Consider the following 23470-nt stretch of genomic DNA (forward strand, 5'->3'; position numbering starts at 1 on the left):
AGAACACTTTATGAAAACAAATTGTAGCTAAGGGGCTGATGACCAAAGTGAAGATTGGCTAGAAGATGTGCTTTAGTTAAACACAAGTTAGGGGGCTCATTAAAGGGGTATCTGGGTGGAATTTTGTGGCTTGTGTTGTACAGGAGATCAAACTAGCTGATCGAATGGTCTCTTTCTGGCTATAAAATCTCTGAATCTATGAGAGGTTCTGGGGTTTGGAATTCATTCCTCTTTTGCCCCATAGTCTGAAATAAGCAGGATTTCTTGGGGATTTTTTGTTTTGTTTTGTCTGTCTGTCTGTTTTTAGGGCACACTGCAAGCCATATCCATTGGCATATCCAAGGCAGGAAAGAGTGTTTTGTTTTGCGTGTGTGTGTGTGTGTGTGTGTAAGTGAAGTTTGCATTGACACCTAGTGCTTCAAACAGATCCTTTATAAATCAGTATATAGTCTGCACCTGTTTGTCACTGCTGAAGCCAGGGTTCTTTCGTAAGACAGGGACGCCGACAATCAAAACAATAAAAATCTTAGTTCTTTCTTTCTGCTTTTGTGATGCTGCTGCTGTCTTCACTTGCCTACTCAGTTCTATTATGTGTCTTCCCAAGTCCAAATAGTTCCTGAATAATAGATACAAGGATCATGTGAAAATGAATATCATCTTTTTCACCCAACCCTGATATTTTATAGCTTTGTGCTCAGCAGGATATTCCTGTGATGTTTAAAATGCTAAAGTAGAACTAAACTTTTTTAAAAAAATACTGTATTGTACACTAATCTCCAAAAACACTTTGGTGCCATTATTTTAAATGGAATAATATTTTAGATCATTTTTTGGGTTGTACTATAGTACACTTTCTTAATAGAAATAGAAAAACTTTATATTTTTTTTTAACTAGCAATCTTTTACCAGTATCACAAAATAATTCAGTCAGGACTTTACAGTATTATTTTCAATGGGCCCTATAGTTCATGGCAAGAGGTATCATTTGTGTATGTATCTGAGAGCAAAATTCATCATCCAAATTCCCCCCCCCCCCCAAGTTAAATAGCGTGTACTTCAATATTGTCAGTTCCCTTCCATTTTATTAAAAGACAGAAAATATCAAAGTCAAAGGAAAGAACGCAATCCTTCCGGGTTCCCATATGGTAGAAAACCTATATCATAAAACTAAAGAGCAGTTGCTCAGCTCTCTGAAAATTGGCTCACTGTGGCTAATTAGAGCCCCAATTCTATAGCTGACCATATGTTGTATGCAGGTCACCCACTGAGCCTTTGCAGAGCCTCCTTGAAGTCAGTGGAGCTCCAGATGGGTGTAACAGTCCACTCACATGCTGTCAGTTGCAGATTTGGGGCCTTTCTACTGATAGTGATTGAAAGGACTTCTTGTTTTGTAACAATATAACATCAGATTCAGCTTTGTTAAATAGGAATTGCTGCCAGTCACACTAGAGCAGTTTGTTTCTACAATAGAATCAATACAATGAAAAAAGTAGCTTAAGTTAGCCAGAGAATCTAGGCTGTATAACTTTATTAAACAGAAGACCAGTAAGACAAGCAGGGGAAGTAGAGGAAAACCCAACATTATGCTGGTTCTATTTTAGATTTGTGTGATCTTTATCAATATAGGAAAATAGTGCTTTCTCTATTGGAAGACTCTGGATGTTTCTCAGCTAATACCAATTATTACTTCAGTTCAGTGTAGTGATTTTTGGGGGGGGGGGAGGGGTTCTTTTGGTAGTAGCAGGGCCGGGCAAACGGGGCCCACGCCCAGGGCTCTGTAGCCAGGGAGGTACCACAAGGGGCTTGGGCTTCCCCGGGCTAGCTGTGGCTGGACTCCTCTCTTCTCTGGCCCCTCCCCCCGCTGGGCCAGCAGGCTTCTCCCCGACCCCCCGCTGCTCCTCAGCTGGCCGGCTGAGGGTTCCGGAGCAGCGCGGGCGGCCCACCACTTGCTATCTGAAGTGGAGCCAAGTCCCTCCCTGCCTGTGGCCCTGCGCTGCTCGGTCTCTGGCAGGGCGCGGCCGGGCCGGGGCCAGGAGGAGCAAAACTTCAATGGGGTGGGAGACCCCGGCCGAGCAGCAGGAGAGGGGGGACTTAAAGTGACAGTGCGCTCACTGTCTCTCAAACTTCCCTAACACAGACACGGGCTCTCACAGTCCCGCAACACAGATTGTCACACATACACACAGTCTCACACTTAACACATACTCTGTGTCTCACACAATCACCCAACACACAGTCACACGCACACATTGTCTCTCACACCCAGACTGGCTCTCACACCCACATAGACCCCCACACCTCTCATAGTCCCCCAACACAGATTATCACAAACACCCAGTCTCACACTCCTCAACACACACTGTCTCACAGTCCCCCAACACACAGTCTCTCTCGCACACACACTGGCGTGCTCTCACACACACATATTTATACATACACACACACTTGTGTTGTTGTTGTTGTTATTACTGCTTGGTACTTCCGGTCAAAATGCTTGTGGTGAGCCAGGATTGGCTAGGGGCTGCAAGAGGGCCGTGGGCTCAGGCAAGATGCAGCCCCCATGTGACAGCACGAAGAGCCAGGCACCACAAGCCACCCCAGCAGCACAGAAGTAAGTGTGGCAATACACCATATACCATGCCACCCTTGCTTCTGCTGACAGTCGCCTAGGAATTTGCTAGCTGTAGCAGTTACTCACTGTGATGTTATTTGATTAAAACATGACCATGTAGATCATTGTTGCAACCACTGTTATATTTGCAACAAATCTTGTACAAAATGTGGCATGTAAGATGTCTATGAAAAGGTTATGAATTGCTGAATATGTTTATGCTATTTGTATGCAAGTATCATTTTTGTATTTGAAGTTATGAGTATTGGCTCTATACCTGTATTTCAAATGTTTGCTCCTGGGGTAATGTGCACAAGGTAGTTAACTAGCACATCTTGGAGAGACTAGTCAAAGTAAGGGGCTCATCAAGGGACACTTAACTCACAATGGACCATGGGAGATGCCCATCTACACTGAATGGACTTTCCTGTGGACATATCATATGAAGTATAGGTAATGGTCTGGAGGTAATGGGGGAGTGGGGTGGAGCCCAAGGAGCCCGTAAGAGCCAGGAGTGATGGTGGGAAGGGGGGTGGGGCGCCAAAATACAAGTTCACCCAGGGTATTATTTTCACTAAGGCGGCCCTGATAGGAGAGGTGGCAATATTCTTGACTAAAGGAAAGGGGCTTAATTTCTATGCAAACAAGTATGCCACAATCATAAAGTCTTAGCCCTTGTAATAAAAATGGAAGCTGATGTTTATTAATATATCATTCCAGATACACAAAGTACCATTATATGGCTCATGGATTGAGTAAAATGTCGTGTAGTCATCCTGGCTGTAGACTAATACTCTATAATACTGGAAATTCCACCAGATGGCCATTGTCAAAGCAGACTGTTAAAGTTTTAGAGCTGCGTTGTGGCAAGGCACTAGACATGGCTAATATGAAAATAGCATCTTAAAAAAATAAATAATTACTGAGCATAACTGACCTATGTTATAGTGCTAATAATAATCATACTTTACATGTAGATGATACCTTTTGCCTGAGGGTCTGAAAACACTTTACACAGACTGGCAAATGTTCCCATTTTACTGATAAGGGAAGATACAACATGGAGAGGTTGTGCCTTGCTTGTTGAGTGACAGAGTTGGGATTAGAACCCAGTCTCCAGACTCTGTGACCTATTCCAAGCAGTGTTTTCTACTGGCTAGACAACTGGACAGGTGACCTGAATTTTATTCCTGACACTGCTACTTGTTAGAGATGGAAAGAATGAGCAGGAGGACCCAGAGGCGCATTGAGTAAACAGGCTTCTTTATTGCGGTACTTGTTCCCCTCAACCCAATTGTCGAGTAAGCACTGAGTTAATCTCATCATGCTCTTTTATCTAACTTAATATGTAAATACCTACATTTACTACAACCCCCCAAGCCCCTTATTTGATAATATGAACGCCCATATAATGAATATTAATAGCTATATACTGAATATAATTACTCTGTTTGTTGTTTACAGCATTAAGCATATTATATAGACATTTTTACCTTAAAGATACGTTTCTTTGCAGTAATTATAGCCACAAGTTCCCTTAATCAGCAGTTCACAGGGGAGGGAGGAAGGAAGGAGCCATGACCCCAAGCTCATTTATGTAGCTGGAAGAGGAAGGGAGGGGGGAATAACACTTCTTCACACAAAGGGTATCCTTCAAACAACCACATTTCTCATGCAGCTGCAACGCTTCTATCTCCTTAACAAGCAGAAGGGAAGGGGAAAGGGTGGAAACTTTATCTATCAAGCAAAGAGACAGTGCCTGCCTGTGCTTTTACTCTCTATTGGGTAGTGGTTACCCAAGTCTTTGCTTAACCCTTACATACCCCAACTTGCTATGGGGAGAAATGCAGATCACTCAGGGCAAGATTCTGCCATCCTTACACTGACTAATACTTAACTGATTGAGTAGACCAAATCAATTGATGGGTCTGCTCCTAGAGTAAGATACTATGCAATAAGAGAGTGACAGCATATAGCCCATAAGCATCTATTTGCTTTGGTTTCCATATTTGTAAAATGGCAATAATACTTATATTTGTTAAAGTACTTTGAGATCTCTGGATGAAAAATACTACGTGCATATGTGATGTTAATAGCTGTTCTTTAGTTATTAGATTAACCATCACTAACCATGAATTTATAAAGCATTAGTCTACAGCCCTGGCAAATACATGAAGTTTTATTAACTGAGGAGTCACATAATCATATTCAGTGGTACTAGAACGACATTAATATCAGACTCTATTTTTGCTATGGGAACACAGAGCAAGTGCCTCTACAGATAGATGGCTGTTGGGTTTAATTCATGAGCACATGGGCAAAAAATGTGAGCTAAAGGACCCCTCTGAAGATTTGGACTTTTGAGCTGCCAGTGAGTTCACAAACACATAGGCACAAATTAATTGAAGTCAGTGGAGTTGCAAACAGTAATAGCCCATAGATACTTAGAAGTCGCCAGCAGACAGATTGCCAAATCGTGGAGTAACATACCTGGTTCAAAGACTGTTCATTTGGGCAAAAGCCTCTGAAGTTAAAGCATTGTTTGTGTTCCTGTCATATAAACTCTGATATTTTGTTTTGTATTTAGAGAATTGTTCTTAAAGTTCTCCTTTTTAAATCTTGGTGTTTTTTTTTTTCATTTAGATTGATATGATTGTGACCTTGGGTGGACTTGGAGGACGCTTTGACCATATCATGGCATCAGTGGAGACTCTCTTTCATGCAAATAATACCATTCCCACTCCAGTTATAGTTATTCACGACTTCTCCCTCATCTACCTGCTTCAACCTGTAAGTGAAATGAAGTGTGAGACCACAATAAACGTGATCGTGTAATTCCAACAGTCAAAACTGCCATTTCCCTCAGCAGGGCTTCTACTTGCTTCTACTTGTAGATTTAGATTCTAGATTTAAAATATATTTCTAGCCGTTGGGAGATGACTTATGGTCGCACCCCTGCAGGAATAGTATATTTTGCACCTTCTATCTGTAGAGATTAGGATTAACTCACCAAAAACAGATTTTAAATAGAGGGTGGGAAACTAAAAAAGTGAAAAGTTAGTAAGAGCTAAAACTTTATTCAGTTTTGTGCTTGATTATTAATGGAAATATCTTTGAACTTTTAAATTAAATTCCAGTGGAATTAAGTGTAGTTCCCTCTGCCCTTTGTTTTTCATTTTAAACAGAAATATATATGGCTGACACATGAGAAACTCAAGAGGAAATTCAAGGGCTTGACAAACATGTCAAACAGAATTCTCATATAGTCCGAGTGCTGCAATTCATTGACTGAAATCCAGATGAAATGAGGGAATCTATTTAAAAATGTGTTGATTTTGTGATGTTTAGGTTGTTATCCAGTTATTGGTTCAGAAAATAACACAAATGATATCTTGAGAAGCTTTCACTTTTAAGATTTAATTTAGAAGCAAAATCTGAGTAAAAAAAACTTTTTTCTAACAGCTACTTATTGGCTTCTGTTTGGAAATATTTTTTGTGATGGCTGGATTTCTAGAAGTTTAATTAGCTATACACTTTTATCCAGTTTGTCTTATAAACTTGCTATACACTGGCAAGGTTGATGACCAAGCCTGCACTATGCATGCATGCTTCACTGTAATCTGAGAGGTATTAATGGGGTTCTATAAGAGATTGCAGATTTAAATCCACAGAGGCGAATTCTACATTATCAACATGAGGCACTCTGCCTGCAGGAGGGATGCTGGGCACAGGAGCTCATTTGCCACTATGACAAGGAATGACTGTGATTATTAGTTGCAGAGCTGAAAGGCTAGATACGGAACAAAATGAGGGAAAACCAGGACTGAAGGATAATTGTGATCAAATCTGAAAGTGGGAAGTAATTTACCTGTGAATGATTTACACATACTGTACTGACACTAAATTAATGTTAGGAACCTTTTGAGAAGGCTAGCTAGAGCATTTTGACGCTTTTCAATAAGATTAGGAATGCCCAGTTTAGCGTTTAAAATATATGCTTTTATCGTGTAGCTATTTTAATTCTTTGTTTTTTATAAACGGCTTCTGAAATGTCAGAGTTAAGATTATGTAATTTTTGATGGAATAATTCACCCCCTAACAACTTGAACCAAAAGTCCTTTGTATCGTTATTACTTATTTATGCAGTGTGTTAAGGGGGTTTTTTGTTTTACTGATGATTTTTTCCCCTTTATTACACTTTTACAAAATGTATTAATACTGTTTTTCATTGGCACAGGCTAATACTTTTTTCACTCAGTTTCTGGCTGATGTACAGTATTGCTAGCTCATGACTTTAATAACTCCGGGCTGTTTCCAGTATTCAGGAATAAAGGGCAGATTCAGGGGGCAGGAATCTTATAGAAATCTTAAAGCTAACTGACACAAAATTCCATTCCGTTGCTGGTTTAAACTTGTCATCTCTATTATCTTCCATCCACTGCCATGGTCCTTTTGGAAAATAATTTTAACCCTCTGTTTTCCAGATAAGATCAAATAAGTAGTTTATAAATAGGAATAAATAATATTCCTATATTGGAAGTACTTTCTTCCTATTCAATTTAATTTCAGTTTACATTATGCTAGTTTCTCTTGTAAATAGCTACAGAAAATGATAGCTCTTTTTTCTTTGTAATTTAAAATCAAGGTAGGAGAGAATTAGAGCACAGTGGGAAATGAACTGGCTTTTTTTGAAATAATGCAAGTCTGTGGAATACAAGAAGTGGGACATCACGATACACGAAGACAAATTTTAAAATTAATAAGGACACCTGTGACAGATGTGGCAATGTCCTGCAATATCCTTGAAAAACCCTATTGAATTAAGTTTAAGTATCTTTGGAGTCCATTGTATTAAATGCAAAGGTTACGTGTTATTGTGGGCCTAGATGATCAAAGGACTATACTGAACAATGTGGCAGATAAGAATGATTTGGGGTGGGGTGAGGGGGAATGTGTGAAGTATAATTCCCTGGAAATACTTGGGGGGAGGTGAAAGCAAATGCCCTCCATCTGTTGTTCAAAACGGAAAACTTCGGAAGCGATGCCCTGAGGAGAGAGCCATTGTTCGCAGTTCACCTGTTCCTGAATGCTGGAGCTTAAAGGGCCAAGATGTATAAAGAAACAGGTTGATATGCACAGTTTGAGTTCTTGCTCCAAGCTGAAGCTGTTAGGAATTTGTAACCATAGGAAAACCTCTTTGTCACGTTTAAAGGATTGACCTCCTAGCAGAGGCCTTGTTGGAGTGGGGAGCGATCTCTGGTAAGCTTATTAGTATACAAGTAGGTTCTTCTATTGTTTTAATGTTTTCTCTCTGGTGCTTTCACCTTAAGAATAAATATGCTTCCTTAGAAAGAGTTGTGGTAATTTATAAGTGTGGGCAACTATGATGTTGATAGCCACTGAAGGAAAAGGAAAGCACTGACGCTGGCCTGTTTACGTAGTTTGGCTACCTGGGAATAATAAAATATAGGCAGGGAACTGTGTAGCCTGGAAAAATCCCAGTTAGGGAGGGAAAATATAGGGTTTTCTGCCCAAGACAGGTGACCGCTGGGAGCCAAAAGCCTAAAAATAGATGCCCTTGCTGGACCACAGAGGGAGAACACAAGCGCAGTTGCCCTTAACTGTGACAACGTCTTGCTAGGAAATCTTTCACTTTCATGTAGCGTGCAGATCGGAAAGCATTCTCTCTTTGGGAGGAAGGATCCATTTTTGTTGTTGGGTTTCTGGGACAGCAAAGTATGAGTAAAAAAGCATTTTAGCTCCAATATAAAATTAGACTCTTTCCTATTAACATAAGAGTATAGTATAGTTCTCTCTATATTATGTATCCTCCCTATATGTTGTTTGTTTTTTTTATTTATAACCAAAATAGAGAGTACACCTACCCCATGCTGTGCACATCTTTGACATAGTTAGAAGCAGAGTGACATAAACATAAAGCCAGCAGCTTTCCCTAGTCCCTCCCCTCAGAAATAATCAGCAGAGATAGTCACACCCCAAAATTATCTTGCCTCACCCAAAACCACCAGTCTTTATCAGTTTTCTCATTTCCCCAAAAGCCTGAATAAAGGGTGATCCTTTCATTGTGCCCTGAAATCCAACAGATCTGGAAGCCACTGCTGATCCCAGAGCACTGGTGTCATGTCCCATTTTGATATGCCACTTGCTAAGGAGGCTGCCACATTCTTAATTGGTTTAAATTTCTGGATTGTTTTAAGATGTAGCCCCAGGTAGAGTTCATTGCAGTAACCTGTATTATAAATTAATATATCTATCAGAGGACAGACGATGTTTTTGGTAAAGCACTTATAATCCCTGTTCATACAATGTGTTTTTAAGTATATGAAAGTATATAACCAAATCAATTTAATGTCAGTTTTTTATACTTTATAAGAATGATCTGCTGCCTCATTCATTGTGAATCTTAACCGAATGAATTGACAGATTGAATTCTGTGTATGGCTGAATTTGTAGAAGTGGACAACGTGATTAGGTCAGGAAAGCAGCAATGCCACTGGCTCATGTTGTGCCCTTAGTAAGTCACTTAACCTTTCTCTGTGCCTTTTTATTTACCTGTCTGTAAAACGGCTAAAATAATACCTTTAAGAGCTTTGTTTTTAGGCCGAACACTTGTAAAGCACTTTGGTTTCGTCAAAGGAAAGATTGCATAATAGTGGAAATTATATTTTTTTGGTATGTCACATTCCTCTGCCTATAAATAGGGAGGCAGAGTAGATGCTCCAGCAGGTGACATTTCCTTTGAAACAGTTTCCAGTGTGATGATTTAAGCAAAAAACTAAAAATAGAATACATATCTCCACACTGAATAGTGATCATATTTCTCTCTGTGGTGAAAAAAGAATCCTTAATAAGGAATAATCATTTCTTATGAGCAGGATATTTTATGTAACAGTCCATACTTTTTATGCTTGAAATTTTGCTAATGTCAATTACCATTAGGATATACCCTGGCTGAAGAACATTAGGCCCTTAGAGTCATGTTTATCATGCTACCCATGCTCAGTACGAATGGCTTAAGGTTTCACATACATACTTTCTCATTTTCTGGTACTGTGCTTCTCGGGAGTACAGAAACATTAGCTTTTGTACACTGAGCATAAATTATCTTTTGTCTGTGAGTTTTATGGCAGTTTGTAATACAAGGTAATAGGATTTATGACCAAGAAATGAGAAGATGTACAAGAGTTAATGAGGCCTGTCTTTTCATTATACCGAGCGGAGTTCCGTGTTCCCCATGCAGGATACCACCGTTGAGATGTGGGAAGAAGTATTGCTACTTGTAGTTGAAAATATGTTGCACAAGCGTACTTTTGTCAGTTATCTAACTCTCCAGAAATACTGTATGACCTATTTCTTCCATGCTGTGTTGTACTTCCTTGTGTTTTTCCTTCCCATAAGAAATAATGAGGAATGTAATAATGCTCATAGAAACTAGGAAGGAAACAGAATGCTGATAATATTAGGAGTGTAACCCTTGTGGTTAAATCTAAGGTGTCTGGGTCAGGATTTCTGGAGGGTTTTCTCAGCTCTACTGCTGACCCAGGGTATAGTCTAGGGCAAGTCACTTAACCTCTGTGTGCCACAGTGTTCCCATCTGTAAAGTGAGTGAAATGCAATTACCAGACTGGGTGATGTGGAGTTTACTTACTTGTAAAATACGATGGGATCCTGAGATGAAAAGCTCTATAGACATGCAAGATAATGCTGTTGGTAATAGTTGTAATAATAACTAACAGGCTTTTAATTAGTTTCCAGATCTACACCTATGAAAAAAGTGGGTTGGGGGGGAAGAAGTACTATTTATTCTTCATCTCTAAAGATGTAGGCTCTGATCCTGCCAGTGACTCCATATGGGCAGACTCATATGCCTTTGAAGTCATTTGGGCTCTGCACAGTGCAGGATTTTGTAGGACTGGAGCCCGAGTCCATCCTCTCAATTAATAGGCAAAGTACTCAACAGGGGCAAATGTCTGCCTGTCTTTCTCTCACTCTCACACATACACACACACATGTCAAGTTCTGTGAACTGATTTCAAAACTGAGGGTCAAAACTCCTCACTTTTTTGCTCCTTATGTGAGTAAACACAGTCAGTGCAGCATGCATCAACAAGAAAAAATATAAGATTAGGTACTTGCTCTCCTGTGGTTTGTTGTTGCAGTTTGGTGTATCAACATCTATTTGCTTTGTTTGCCAGGATGTCCCTGCTTGTATAGTAAAAGATGATGGAAAATCCAGATAATATGTGGTCAGCCTCTGAGTTTCACTCATGCGTCTAGTATCATGAATTTCACAGAACAGGTGTGTCTTAAGCTACGTCTATACTTGATGTAGGAGTGTGATTCTCAGCTTGAGTGGGCATACTTGTGCTAGCTCTGACTGAGCTGGCAGGTTAAAACTAGTGTAGCTGCAGTAGCACGGGCGGTGGCCGCCTGGGCTAGGTTTGTACTTGAGGTGGCCCTAATGGTGCTGCTGCTGCCACTGCCTGTACTACGGTGGCGAGTGCCACTATTTTTAGTGAGCAAGTACGTCTGTTTCAGGTGGGAATCTCGCCTCCACCGCCAAGTCAGAGAAGTGGTCTCTGAGGAGTAAGCCCTGTTGTCAGATTAGTTCCCTACTGCCTTTCTTCTGATACAACACTGTCTCTAAGATCCTGATCTCACTCCGACTGAAGTTTTTTCTAATCAGCAGATCTCAATTATTGAGTCTCTCCTCATTCTTCCTCCACAAAATTTTGGAACATCAATGTCTATTTTGAATATACTCTTGTGAGGGTAGTCTCGTTTACAATTAAGCCATGGTAGCCTGAGTGAAAGAGCTCTTTAAGATTCTGCTCTAGAGATATCAAAATATTTTATTTTTCTCCTCCTTCTCTGAGGTTGTGTCTCATTTAGGGTTTCTGTTTCTAGCACGAGGACATCACCACTTTAATCAAAGCAATGAATCTCTGTTTTTAGACTTCCAAAGACCCCTTTTTGTACAGTTGGTGTAATTCAAGACCTTATATTTTATGGAGTTCTTAAGGATAAAATGGTCTGTTCCTGAGAAAGCAGATCTTTCTGTGTCTACCTATTTAAGAAAATAAGGCATTTCTTTCCAGCTGAATGCCTGATGTCTAAAACTAGCAACAGTGAAAATGGACTGAATTCCTCCTCTTGGAGTCTGAATCTTCACTGAGGGTTCTGGGATTGTTGTGAAATATGTTGTGTTTCTAAGGCTTCATAAGATTGATATACTAATGCATTCAACTAGTCTTCCAGAAAACGTTATGATACACTTTAATTTGGCTTGCTTAGCAGGTGGATTTATACTTGAAGCAATACTGAATCACTTAAAGTTCTCCCCTAGTTATTGGCTACCAAAGATGTTTCCAGAGGAGTGAGTGTCTGCTTGAGTATCAGAAAGTCTTGAGTATCAGAGTGTCTGCCTCCAAAGTCTTTGGATGTAGCTAAGCCTATCAATGTCAGGTACTTGCTTGCCTATTCACAGGATGCTCCATATACTGAAAGTTCTTCCTTGCAGGGTCCAAGTCTTTATATGCATTTGTACAGCGCTCCTCTCAGCTGGGGTGTGAGGGTGATGTTTATGTAAATGGATATATAGTAATATAAATATAGTCCTAATTAAAGTTTTAAAAGTGCCAATACCCTTGCTCTCTTGCTTCTTAAGAAGCTCACCCTGAGGAATGAACTGTTTCCTTCCTGAAACAGAAACTTCATTTGATAGCACAAGAAGATAGCTTTGCGCAGCTTCTACCCTTAAAAGAAATATGAGAGTCAGCACTCCAACGCTTTTATTATGGAAGAATTCCTTTCCTGCCCAACCCTTGTAGGAAAATATTGGTGGATTGATTAGATTCATTAGTCATTGGATTCACTATTGTAGTATTGCAGCTTTGATGACACTGTATAAAAGTGGCCTACCAAAGCCTCCATTTCTTTTGGTCAAGGCTGTGTAACTGTCACCATTTGTTTCCTGCATCTACTGAATTCAGTTGATCCATTTGTGATTAATTTTTTACCATTCATATTTTAAGAGGTGGGTGGAATTTATGAGCTATCCTACTTTTTGCTGTTTCCATAGGAAAATCTAAGGGCAAATTTCTCATACTAATACTTTGTTTGGTTGTTTTATTCCAGTATGACACATGATTGCTGTGAAATAAATTTACAAATATTAAATAAAAACAGTGTTAAAATATCCTTGTAAACTCTGTCATCCTTTTGAATTGCATAATTAGTATCAGTAGAGAAGTGCAGTATTACACCAATTTTCAGAAGAGTGTTTTAGAATAATCCTGAATTTTGTGAGATGGTGTAATTCAAATGTGTTGACAGAGCACTTTGTACGGTAAGTGGAGGGACTGTTTTTATTGTATGACAGCAGATACTTACAAAATGTTTCTATTTAATGCAGGCATACATGCAAAATATGAAAGATTTTATGTGCTTTGCATACACAACCCTTGCATACACGAATAGTCCGAACTCATGCAAGTGACTGCTTTGAATTCAGAGGTCAATTTGCATATGTAAGAGCTGTTCACATGAGTAAGGGTTGCAGGATAGGGCATTAAATTGCAAGGAAACTTGAAGAGAGTGCTTGCAGGATGCTAGGCTTTAACTTTTAACAAGGGCTTGATATATCCAAACCGCCACTAACAAACAAGAGGTACATTTTTCATTACTAAACAAATCCTCTTTTAGCCATATTTTCTATGATACAAGGGTAATATCCTGTGGTCAGTTAGATTAATCACACAGACTGTTGTTCCTATTAACCTCTGAGATAATGTATCTTCCGAAGAGCATACTGACGTAACTAGAAATGAGCTAATTAGAATACTTTTGTATTTCTAAAATCTGGACTGTGTGATTGTTTGAGTCAATATCCAGATTTCACTATTCTCCTATGGTTCTGCTATCAAATGTTCAATCTTTGTCCAAACTTCTAATTAGGTCCCACAACAGTTCATACATGAGCATATTGGAGCATCCTGAATCTAATAAAGTTCTTCTTGGGAGATTGCTTACCATTGCTGTTGACCCTAGCTGTTGTAATGGGACTGTACTAATACTTTAATAACTGATCCTTCCAGTTTCATGAAAACCGGGTGCACTGTGCCGAAAGAAGCTTTCTGCTAAAAGACTAATTTTCTTAGGGCTGGGATTTTCATGTTGACACTGTTGATCTTCACTTTCTTTGTAATCTTGATTTTTACTAACTTCTTTTTGCAGTACTCTGATACCATTCATTTGTGTGTGTGATGCAATACGAATATTTTCCTTTGCCATACAAACAATTCTTCATATATGATGTCAGACTGGAAATTGTTCAGCAACTTCCTTTAATTTATTTTTAAATGAATTTTCATTGAGTTATATTTGAAAAAGAACAATACACTCAGTACAGTAGCCTCTGCGATATTTATTTTGACTTTTTTGACACTGTCTGCACATTTTCAGGTTTTATTCACTGTGCCGCAGACTTTTGTATTGTTTGGTCCTGACTGCACTTCAGGAGTTATGATGGGTTGAGGGAAATAGCTGGAAGTACTGGCACCTGGGTTTGTTAGCCAAGGAGATATGGGGAAGGTGACCTAAAATAGGATAACCACATTAATTAGGTGTTTCTACTAAAAGGGTCAACAATGAAATAATATGATTGTTACATTGTGGTCTTCAGATTTCAGAGTTAACACCCCATTGAGATGGATGGGAAAAGATCATACCTCTCATCTTTTGTCTTGAGGTCTGTCTACATGGAAAAAAGGTATGATGCTACCTCAGATTAAATAGCAATGAAGACTTGGCAGACCAGATTTTAACTTGGATTAGCAGCTCAAATTCAAACCCAGATTCCTCTATATGCTTTTACGTGAACTGCTAACCCCAGTTAAAAGCAGAGTTGCCATGTGTCCACTGCTGAATGAACTAACATGGGTTAGTTAACCCAAGTTAAGAACTTTTTTTTCTTTTGCAGTGTAGACATACCTTAGGCTATCTGCAGACAGGCAGACTGAATTGAGCGGTTCAGATTTTATTGATCTAGAAGATTTTATTCATAACAAAAGTCCCAGAAGAGTTTTTCTTTTCAGTCAACTCTAAGATTCTTAACTACAGCTTTGGAATACACTTGCTTTTCATGCATATACATGCTTGTAACAATGAATTCATATTGATAATAAATACTGGAAGATCATCATTTTGCTTAGCTTATCCAAATACAGGAAGCAGTATCAGTTCCAGATTTTGCCAAGAAAGCCTGAGTGAGAAGCCATATAGTAAGAAATAGACCTGGCTTACAGCATAAATAAACAAGACAGCAAAAGAAAGAAAAGAAAACAGGGGAAGTGATTTGTGCAAGGTCACACAGCACATCAGGCAGAGCTGAGACTAGAACCCAGGTTGCCAGTGCTCTACCTAATAGACGACACTGCCTCTCCAGAGAGCATCTTTTCCCCTATCCTACTGCCTTATTTGAGGTGAATTTCTCCTAAAAGGTTCTGTAAGGGGAAACCTGATATTGTGGTTTGCTTCCCACTTCTAATATTAGCAGGACTCTCATGATAGATGGGGTATATAAGAGGTGAGATTCTTCACCTCTGTCCTCCATGTAATTTTCACTGAGTGTTGTAGAGAAATTGGCAGGTATCATGGGATCTGTAATCTATAAAACAGTTGCTTCTGAAAGGAAAATAAATGTCCAAAAAGTATTTTATTACATGTTATTAAAATTGTAGAAGAGAAAAATGGGTACTTGTATTCCTAGATTGAATGTAAATGCCAAGAAAATTGACAAGATAGAGAATGACGTTCAATTTATTATCTACTACGAAAACCAGAAAATTTAGAATGCAAAATACTCAGTCTGATCAAGGCTTTAATGACTGATATTTTCCTTTACAGGAAAACTGGAAATGTTTTTGAATGTTCAAATCTCAGAGTACTGAGCTCATCCATACTCGAGTCCCATAACTATATTGAAAAATGTTATCTCTTCAATTTGATCCCATTGTAAAATTGCTCAGGCTTTTCAGATCCCTTCTAATATCAGTGTTAATTCTGTTTCTGCCGTCGTGGCGGATTGAGCTATATATGGATTGACTACATTTACTGTTATTGTTAGTTTAGGATCCGCCTGGAAAGAAGGATTATATTCAGTAATATCTGAGGCCCAGGGGAGAATGCTATACCACTCTGATAAATGAACACGTGTCCTTACTGACTTAGTGAGATCTATTCAGTCTCACCACAGAAAGTGATTTTGAAATCTGAATTTTCTTCTGTTACTACCAATATGGTTTTATTATTCCAACCCCTGTACAGATATATCTCCAGATATGCTGAAGCCATGCAATCATCAGGGATGGTGGGTGTTCGTCCAACCTATTCTTAAAAACTTCCAGTGATAGTGATTCCACAGTCTCTCTTGGAAGCCTATTCCACCATTAACCACCATTATTGTTTGAAAGTTTTTCCTAATCTCCAAACTAAATCTCTCTTGCTGCAGATCAAACCCATAACTACTTGTCCTACCTTCAGTGGACATGGAGAACAATTGATCACAGTCCTCATTGTAACAGCCCTTAACATATTTGAAGGCTGTTGTCAGGTATGCTCCTTAGTCCTCTTTTCTCAAAACTAAAAATGCCCAGTTTTTTAATCTTTTGTTATAGGTTAGGTTTATGAAACATTTTATCATTTTTGTTGCTCTCCTGTGGACTCTCTCCAAATTGTCCACATCTTTCCTGAAGTGTGGTACCCGGACCTAGACATAATACTGCAGTTGAGGCCTCACCAGTGCTGAGTTGAATGGGAGACTTACCTCCCATGTCTCAAATACAGCACTCCTGTTAATACACCCCAAAATGATAAAGACTTGAAAGACTGTTCACATGCCAGAGCCGTTGGAGTTGGAGGTTGATCTCTAGTAAGCTTCTTAACATGTATGTAGTTTCTTTTATTATTTTAATATGTTTTCTCTTAAATGCTTTCTCCTTAAGAATAAATGTGCTTGCTTAGAAAAAGCTGTGCGGTAACTTAATTGTGGGCAATTGTGCTGTTTGTAGCCTCGGAGGACAAAAGCAAAGCAGGCCTGCTAAGGCAGTCTGACTTTCTGGGGGATTCATAGTATAGGCAGGGAACTGTGCAGCCTGGAAATATTCTGGTCAGGAGGGAGAGAGAGAGCTGGGGAGCTGGAAGGCAAAGAGTAGGTGCCCTTGCTGGACCACAGAGGAGGAATATGGGAGCAGTTGCCCTGAACAGTGACAGCTTCATTATAGCATTCAGAAATATATTCTGTGATGCTACAACAGCATTACATTTAGGAGAAAATAAGATGCATATAGAAAATTAATAATCTCAATTCTAAAAAACACGAGTGATCTTACATCAACAGCTGTTAATTTAATTCCATAAATTGTTTTTTTTAATGAACAACCTCACCAAAGAGATAGGAGGAAGAGGACTAACTAGTCAAATTCTGCTAAACTGTTCAACTCCTTTGAAAACCTGTGTCACAAAGTTCTCCTTCTCCTCGTCTCTTTGTATTTGAGTAGTGGATGTTTTAGCATCCAAGTATATTTTTCCCCCTCATCAAAATATTACAAAACCCTTTACGATTGTCACCAGAGATCACACATGTGGCAGGTTAAAGGATGGTTATGTGCATGCTTATTTCATTAAATTTTTTTTTAAGTATTTCTAACCTTCACCTCCCTAAAATATTTTTAAGGAGAAAAATAATTATATATGTGACCGTCTTTCATAGATGGATAAACAAGAGAAGCATAGAACAGCATAGAAATGAGCTTACAGTTAGACTTCAGTTTTGCTCACATTCCAAGAATTTTCACAGAAAATTCGTACATTATGTCGCCAATGCAATGAGCTGTCATCCACACAAAATACTGAAGCACAGTACTTACTAAAAGAGTAACATTAATCAGAAAAAAACATTTGTGGATGAGAGGACAGGGGAAATGTCCATACTCTAAATTTACCTCATCTCCAGTTCTGTGTGTTTGATAAATTCCTAACCAAGGAATGTATATGGGGTGTGCTCAGTAGATATTGACCTAAACGTTGGTAAAAAAAAAAAAAAAAAACAAACAGATGAGATGTGGTTTGGCAGGCCAAAATATTTTGACGTATAGTAGGAAGCATGAAGAAAGGTACTGAATCAGTTGTGATAGAAGCAGATGAATTGGGAGTCAAAGCTAGTACTGTTGTGTCACTGTGCCTCAATGGGTTACAGCTGAGAATACCCGTTTCAGGACAAACCCCTAAGAAATAGGGCAGACCCACCCCAAACTGGTGGTTATTCTAACATTAGATATATCAAGCCAGTAAGAAACATAAACTTCTGTCTCACCACACTGGTTAACAAGAAGACAAAAATGCAGTCTCCTTAGGCATTCCAGCTCTTATTTCACCACCTAGACACTAGACTTCATGATGAGTGTTTACTGAATACCTGAAATTTGTTTTAATTTCATAAAACAAAGCGTGGTTCTGATCTCAAGAGACCAGACACACAGACAGGTCAATATATAACTCAGATCTTCCCCAATAATCACGCTGTTGCAAATCCTTTAATAGCTAAGATCTAAGGGTTTATTTTTAAGAAAAAGAAATAGAGAATTAAAATGGTCAGTAGATTATATACATAAAATCATTGTAAAGTTCTTGTATCAAGTTTGAAGGAGTAATGGAATGAACTGCTTTAGTTTGCAAAAGTCTCTCTGGAAATTACCCAGATACCTTGAGGGTCATCAATTCTTGTTTGAAGTCCAGTCCAGAGAAATGAAGCAGGAAATGAAGACAAAATGTAGGTGTTTCCAGGATCTTTTATACCCTCTCCCATGTGGATGGAATTTTACTGTCAACAAAGCTCTGTCTCAGTTTATGGAAAATTACCGGCACAAGATGCAGTCCAGGGTCACATGAGCAAGTCACATGCCCTTACATGGCTTTGATGACTCTCAGGAGCAGCCATTGCCCACTTGGAGGCTAAGGTGTCCACAGGGAGACTTGCTGGGCAGGACAGGTTTCCTCTGTGGCCCATTGTGAGTTAAGTTTTCTTTAATGAACCGTCAGTTTGAATAGTCCATTCACAATGTGCTGGCCATACTGGATGTAAATTATCTTGCGGGTATTATTCCGGGAACAATCACATTTCAAATACAGCTACACAGTCAATATTCATAACTTTATGCATGTATCATCTCTGTATCACAGGATCAACGTACTTAGCAGAACATAACTTTTCCATTGACACGTTATGTGATATACTTTGTACAAATTTTGTTTCAATTGTATGACAGTGGTAGCAACAATTATATACATGGTCATTTTTCAGTCATACAGCATTACATGTTGGCAGAATAAAAGGGGCCAGGGGAGAAAGGCAAGTATGTAGATCAACTATATAGTCAGGGCTGCAGTTATGCAATGGCCTTGAAGGCAAGGGAAAAAAATTTCCACTAGAGGCATTGCAGAAGTCCAGTTAGTAAAATAGCAAAGACAAGAGTGACACGAGGGGGAAGAACGCATGCCAAAATAGGGAAAGAACAGGTTAAAGAATATTTAGATGAGTTAGATGTCTTTAAGTTGGGAGAGCCTGATGAAATTCATCGTAAGGAATTTAAGGAATTAGCTTAAGCAATCTTGTAACTGTTAGCAGTTATCTTTGAGAAGTCTTGGAGGATGGGTGAGGTCTCAGAAGACTGGAGAAGCACAAGCATAGTACTCCTATGAAGATTGAAGAGGAACCTGATAACAGTTTTCAAATATGTTAAGGGCTCTTACAAAGAGGACTGTGATCAAGTGTTCTCTATGTCTCCTGAAAGTAGGACAAGAAGTAATCTGCAACAAGGGAGATTTAGGTTAAGTATTAGGACAAATTTATAAGTGTAGTAAGCTGTGGAATAGGCTTCCAAGGGAGGTTGTGGAATCCCCTTCATTAGAGATCTTTAGGAACAGGTGGGAAAAGCATCTTGCAGAGATGATCTAGATTTACTTGGTTCTGCCTCAGATTTTGAAGTCCCTTCCAACCCTACCTTTCTATGATTCTGCTATCAGATCCATGAACGTGATGTGGTCAGATCATCCATAATTTTAGCCATATTAATACTGGAGTGTAGGGGGCACAGTGTAGGTCCCAAGGAGGAGGGGATGGCAGTAGTCCGAGTGAGGGTATTTAGCTGTGGCTACCTAACCTGACCTGAATAGCCAGGTCTTAAGAGTTTCAAAACTAATCATAGATGTTCTGATGGAACCGCTCAGGGAGGAGTAGGATAACTCCTTGTTATGAGTTATGTGGGCAAAGGTTAAGTATGTGTGTGTGTGTGTATATATATAATATATATATATATATATATATATATATATATATATATATGTATAAAATCTTGTCTGAATGATGACTTCATCCAGAGGCATAAAACAGTAAGCTTCCCAAATCAGACACAGTCATCAAAGAAAAACTTTCCTTTTCCAAGGATTAGAACAAATCATGCAAAGCATGTCTGTCTGTTCAGAACTGGCTCTAATAGTATCATCACAAGATGTAACATTCTTCCCCTCTAATTGAGGGCTTTTCTACACAGGGACACTCAGAAAAATTAACTAAACTATCTGAATAATTATCTAAAAGGTGTGAACTTAAAGTGAAATAGTTAAACTGCATTAAAACTCTGTGATAGATACTGTCACATAGAATTAAAGTTGTCTTAATTCAGGTTACTTTAATATACACCGAGACAAATTAAGTCTACTTTAATTCGGAATGAAAGTCTCTACACAGGGTTTTATGCAGTTATCCACTTTACATTCACACCTTTAGTTAACTTGAATTAATTTTCTTGAGTGGCAATCAGAAAGGTGTGAAACTCTTTCCTACTTAGAAACCATCAAAGAAAATGAAAGGAATTACTCCCATCTGATCCTGGTAACCAAATTACTCCACTGATCAAAAAAAGTGAGGGGCAAATACAGCAGTAGCAATAGAAAATAGTTCTGGAAAGTAGTTTTTTCTCTACGTTGCTGAAATGTTGACTACAAACCAGAATCACAAAAATAGACTATATAATATAATACATAATTAACATATGTAGTTTGTGATGTATATTACACACACATACACATAGATCCATAATTCACATCTATCACAAAGCTAAAACTAGCCTTATGAAAAAGTAAGAGCCTACAGACAAATATGGCTGTAGGTTTTCCCCCCACCCCAACATTCTTCAACTTTTTCCCCTTAGCTCTATTCTTACATACATAGTGAGTACATAATTTCCCTCCTCCCCCAAAAAAGAGTGTTATCTAAGAACATTTCATCGTGTTTATACATCCATAATGTGTTCTCAAGAAAGGAACATGATTTTTGAAGAGGGAGTTATTAAACATAATGTTATAACTGTTCTGCATAAAGGAATAAGATGAATGGATAAAAGGATGACTTATGTGTAGTTATAAGTCGTGGGGGAGGAGTGTTTTGTGCCACTGTTTTATTACTATTTTGGGGAAAAGCAACATAATGATATCTACTGGAAATTATTTGCATACTACCCCATTGTGAATTATAGTTCTTGCCAAGATGATCAATGCTTCCCCTGGGTAAAAGGGCTGTTTCCATTTTATCATATTTAATTTCTGGGCCATTTGTCATGATATGCCTGTAATAGGGAGCTCAGAGCGCTGGTCTCCCTAGTGGGATCACCTGATTTCTGGCCCCTTGCTTCTTACCTCTGTTTCTTCAGTTTGGCCTATAGGGGACAAGCCTCAGATAGTTTGTAGTGGCTTGACTTGAGTATCGCCCCCTTGTGGATCTTTTGGAGTGTCCAGCCAGAACTTTGGGTCCCTCTGGGTGGGAGGATGGAGTAAGATTGGAGGGGCCTATATTCAAATGAGCTAACTTTAAAAAAATAAGGAAATTGGTTAGGAAAATGGATTGGACTGAAGAACCTGTGGATCTAAAGGTGGCGGAGGCTGGGAATTACTTCAAGTCAAAGTTGCAGAAACTATCAGAAGCCTGCATCCCAAGAAAGGGGAAAAAATTCATAGGCAGGGGTTGTAGACCAAGCTGGATGAGCAAGCATCTCAGAGAGGTGATTAAGAAAAATCAGAAAGCCTACAAGGAGTGGAAGATGGGAGGGATTAGCAAGGAAAGCTACCTTATTGAGGTCAGAACATGTAGGGATAAAGTGAGAAAGGCGAAAAGCCATGTAGAGTTGGACCTTGCAAAGGGAATGAAAACCAATAGTAAAAGGTTCAAATGCCATATAAATAAGAAGAAAACAAAGAAAGAAGATGTGGGCCCACAAAACACTGAGGATGGATTGGAGGTTAAGGATAATCTAGGCATGGCACACTATCTAAACAAATACTTGGCCTCAGTCTTTAATGAGGCTAATGAGAAGCTTAGGGATAATGGTAGGACGACAAATGGAAATGAGGATATGGAGGTAGATATTACCACATCCGAGGTAGAAGCCAAACTCAAACATCTTAATGGGACTAAATCGGGGGAGCCCATATAATCTTCATCCAAGAATATTAAAGGAATTGGCACATGAAATTGGAAGCCCATTAGCAAAAAATGTTAATGAATCTGTAATTCAGGTGTTGTACCGTATGACTGGAGAATTGCTAAAATAGTTCAGGGTCACACTGAAAGGTGAACTGTCAGGCTGGAAGGAGGTTACCAGTGGAGTTCCTCAGGGATTGGTTTTGGGACCAATCTTATTTAATCTTTTTATTACTGACCTTGGCACAAAAAGCGGGAATGTGCTCACAAAGTTTGTGGATGACACAAAGCTGGGAGGTATTGCCAATACAGAGAAGGACCGGGATATCATACAGGAGGATCTGGAAGACCTGGTAAACTGGAGTAATAGTAATAGGATGAAATTTAATAGCAAAAAGTGCAAGGTCATGCATTTCGGGATTAATAACAAGAATTTTTGTTATAAACTGGGAGTGCATCACTTGGAAGTAACGGAGGAGGAGAAGGACCTCGGAGTATTGGTTGATCACAGGATGTCTATGGGCTGCCAATGTGATATGGCCGTAAAAAAAGCTAATGCGGTCTTGGGATGCATCAGGCGAGATATTTCCAGTAGAGATAAGGAGGTGTTAGTACCGTTATACAAGGCAATGGTGAGACCTCATCTGGAAAATTGTGTGCAGTTCTGGTCTCCCATGTTTAAGAAAGATGAATTCAAACTGGAACAGGTACAGAGAAGGTCTACTAGAATGGTCTTAGGAATGGAAAACCTGTCTTATGAAAGGAGACTCAAAGAGCTTGGCTTGTTTAGCCTAACCAAAAGAAGGCTGAGAGGAGATATGATTGCTCTCTATAAATATATCAGAGGGATAAATACCAGGGAGGGAGAGGAATTATTTAAGCTCAGTACCAATGTGGACACAAGAACAAATGGATATAAACTGGCCATCAGGAAGTTTAGACTTGAAATTAGACGAAGGTTTCTAACCATCAGAGGAGTGAAGTTCTGGAACAGCCTTCCAAGAGAAGCAGTGGGGGCAATGACCTATCTGGCTTCAAGATTAAACTCGATAAATTTATGGAGGAGGTGGTATGATGGGAGAACATGATTTTGGCAATTAATTGATCTTTAACTATTCATGGTAAATAGGCCCAATGGCCTGTGATGGGGTGTTAGATGGGGTGGGATCTGAGTTACTGCAGAGAATTCTTTCCTGGGTATCTGGCTGGTGACTCTTGCCCACATGCTCAGGGTTCAGCTGATCACCATATTTTGGGTGGGGAAGGAATTTTCCTCCAGGGCAGATTGGAAGAGGCCCTGGGGG

The 23470-nt window shown here is 39.2% G+C and overlaps 1 protein-coding gene across 5 annotated transcripts in view; it reads left to right on the top strand.

Annotated features, from left to right (window-relative positions):
* Nucleotides 1–23470, top strand: part of TPK1 (thiamin pyrophosphokinase 1) — a 568487-nt gene that overhangs the window by 397299 nt on the left and 147718 nt on the right. For all 5 annotated transcript variants that reach the window (XM_074945273.1, XM_074945274.1, XM_074945278.1 and 2 more), the window contains one exon: nt 5255–5401. In XM_074945273.1, coding sequence (XP_074801374.1) covers nt 5255–5401 — 147 coding nt within the window. The remainder of the gene's footprint in view (nt 1–5254; nt 5402–23470) is intronic.

Source organism: Natator depressus, chromosome 2, assembly GCF_965152275.1.
Source record: "Natator depressus isolate rNatDep1 chromosome 2, rNatDep2.hap1, whole genome shotgun sequence".
NCBI classification, from domain to species: Eukaryota; Metazoa; Chordata; order Testudines; family Cheloniidae; genus Natator; species Natator depressus.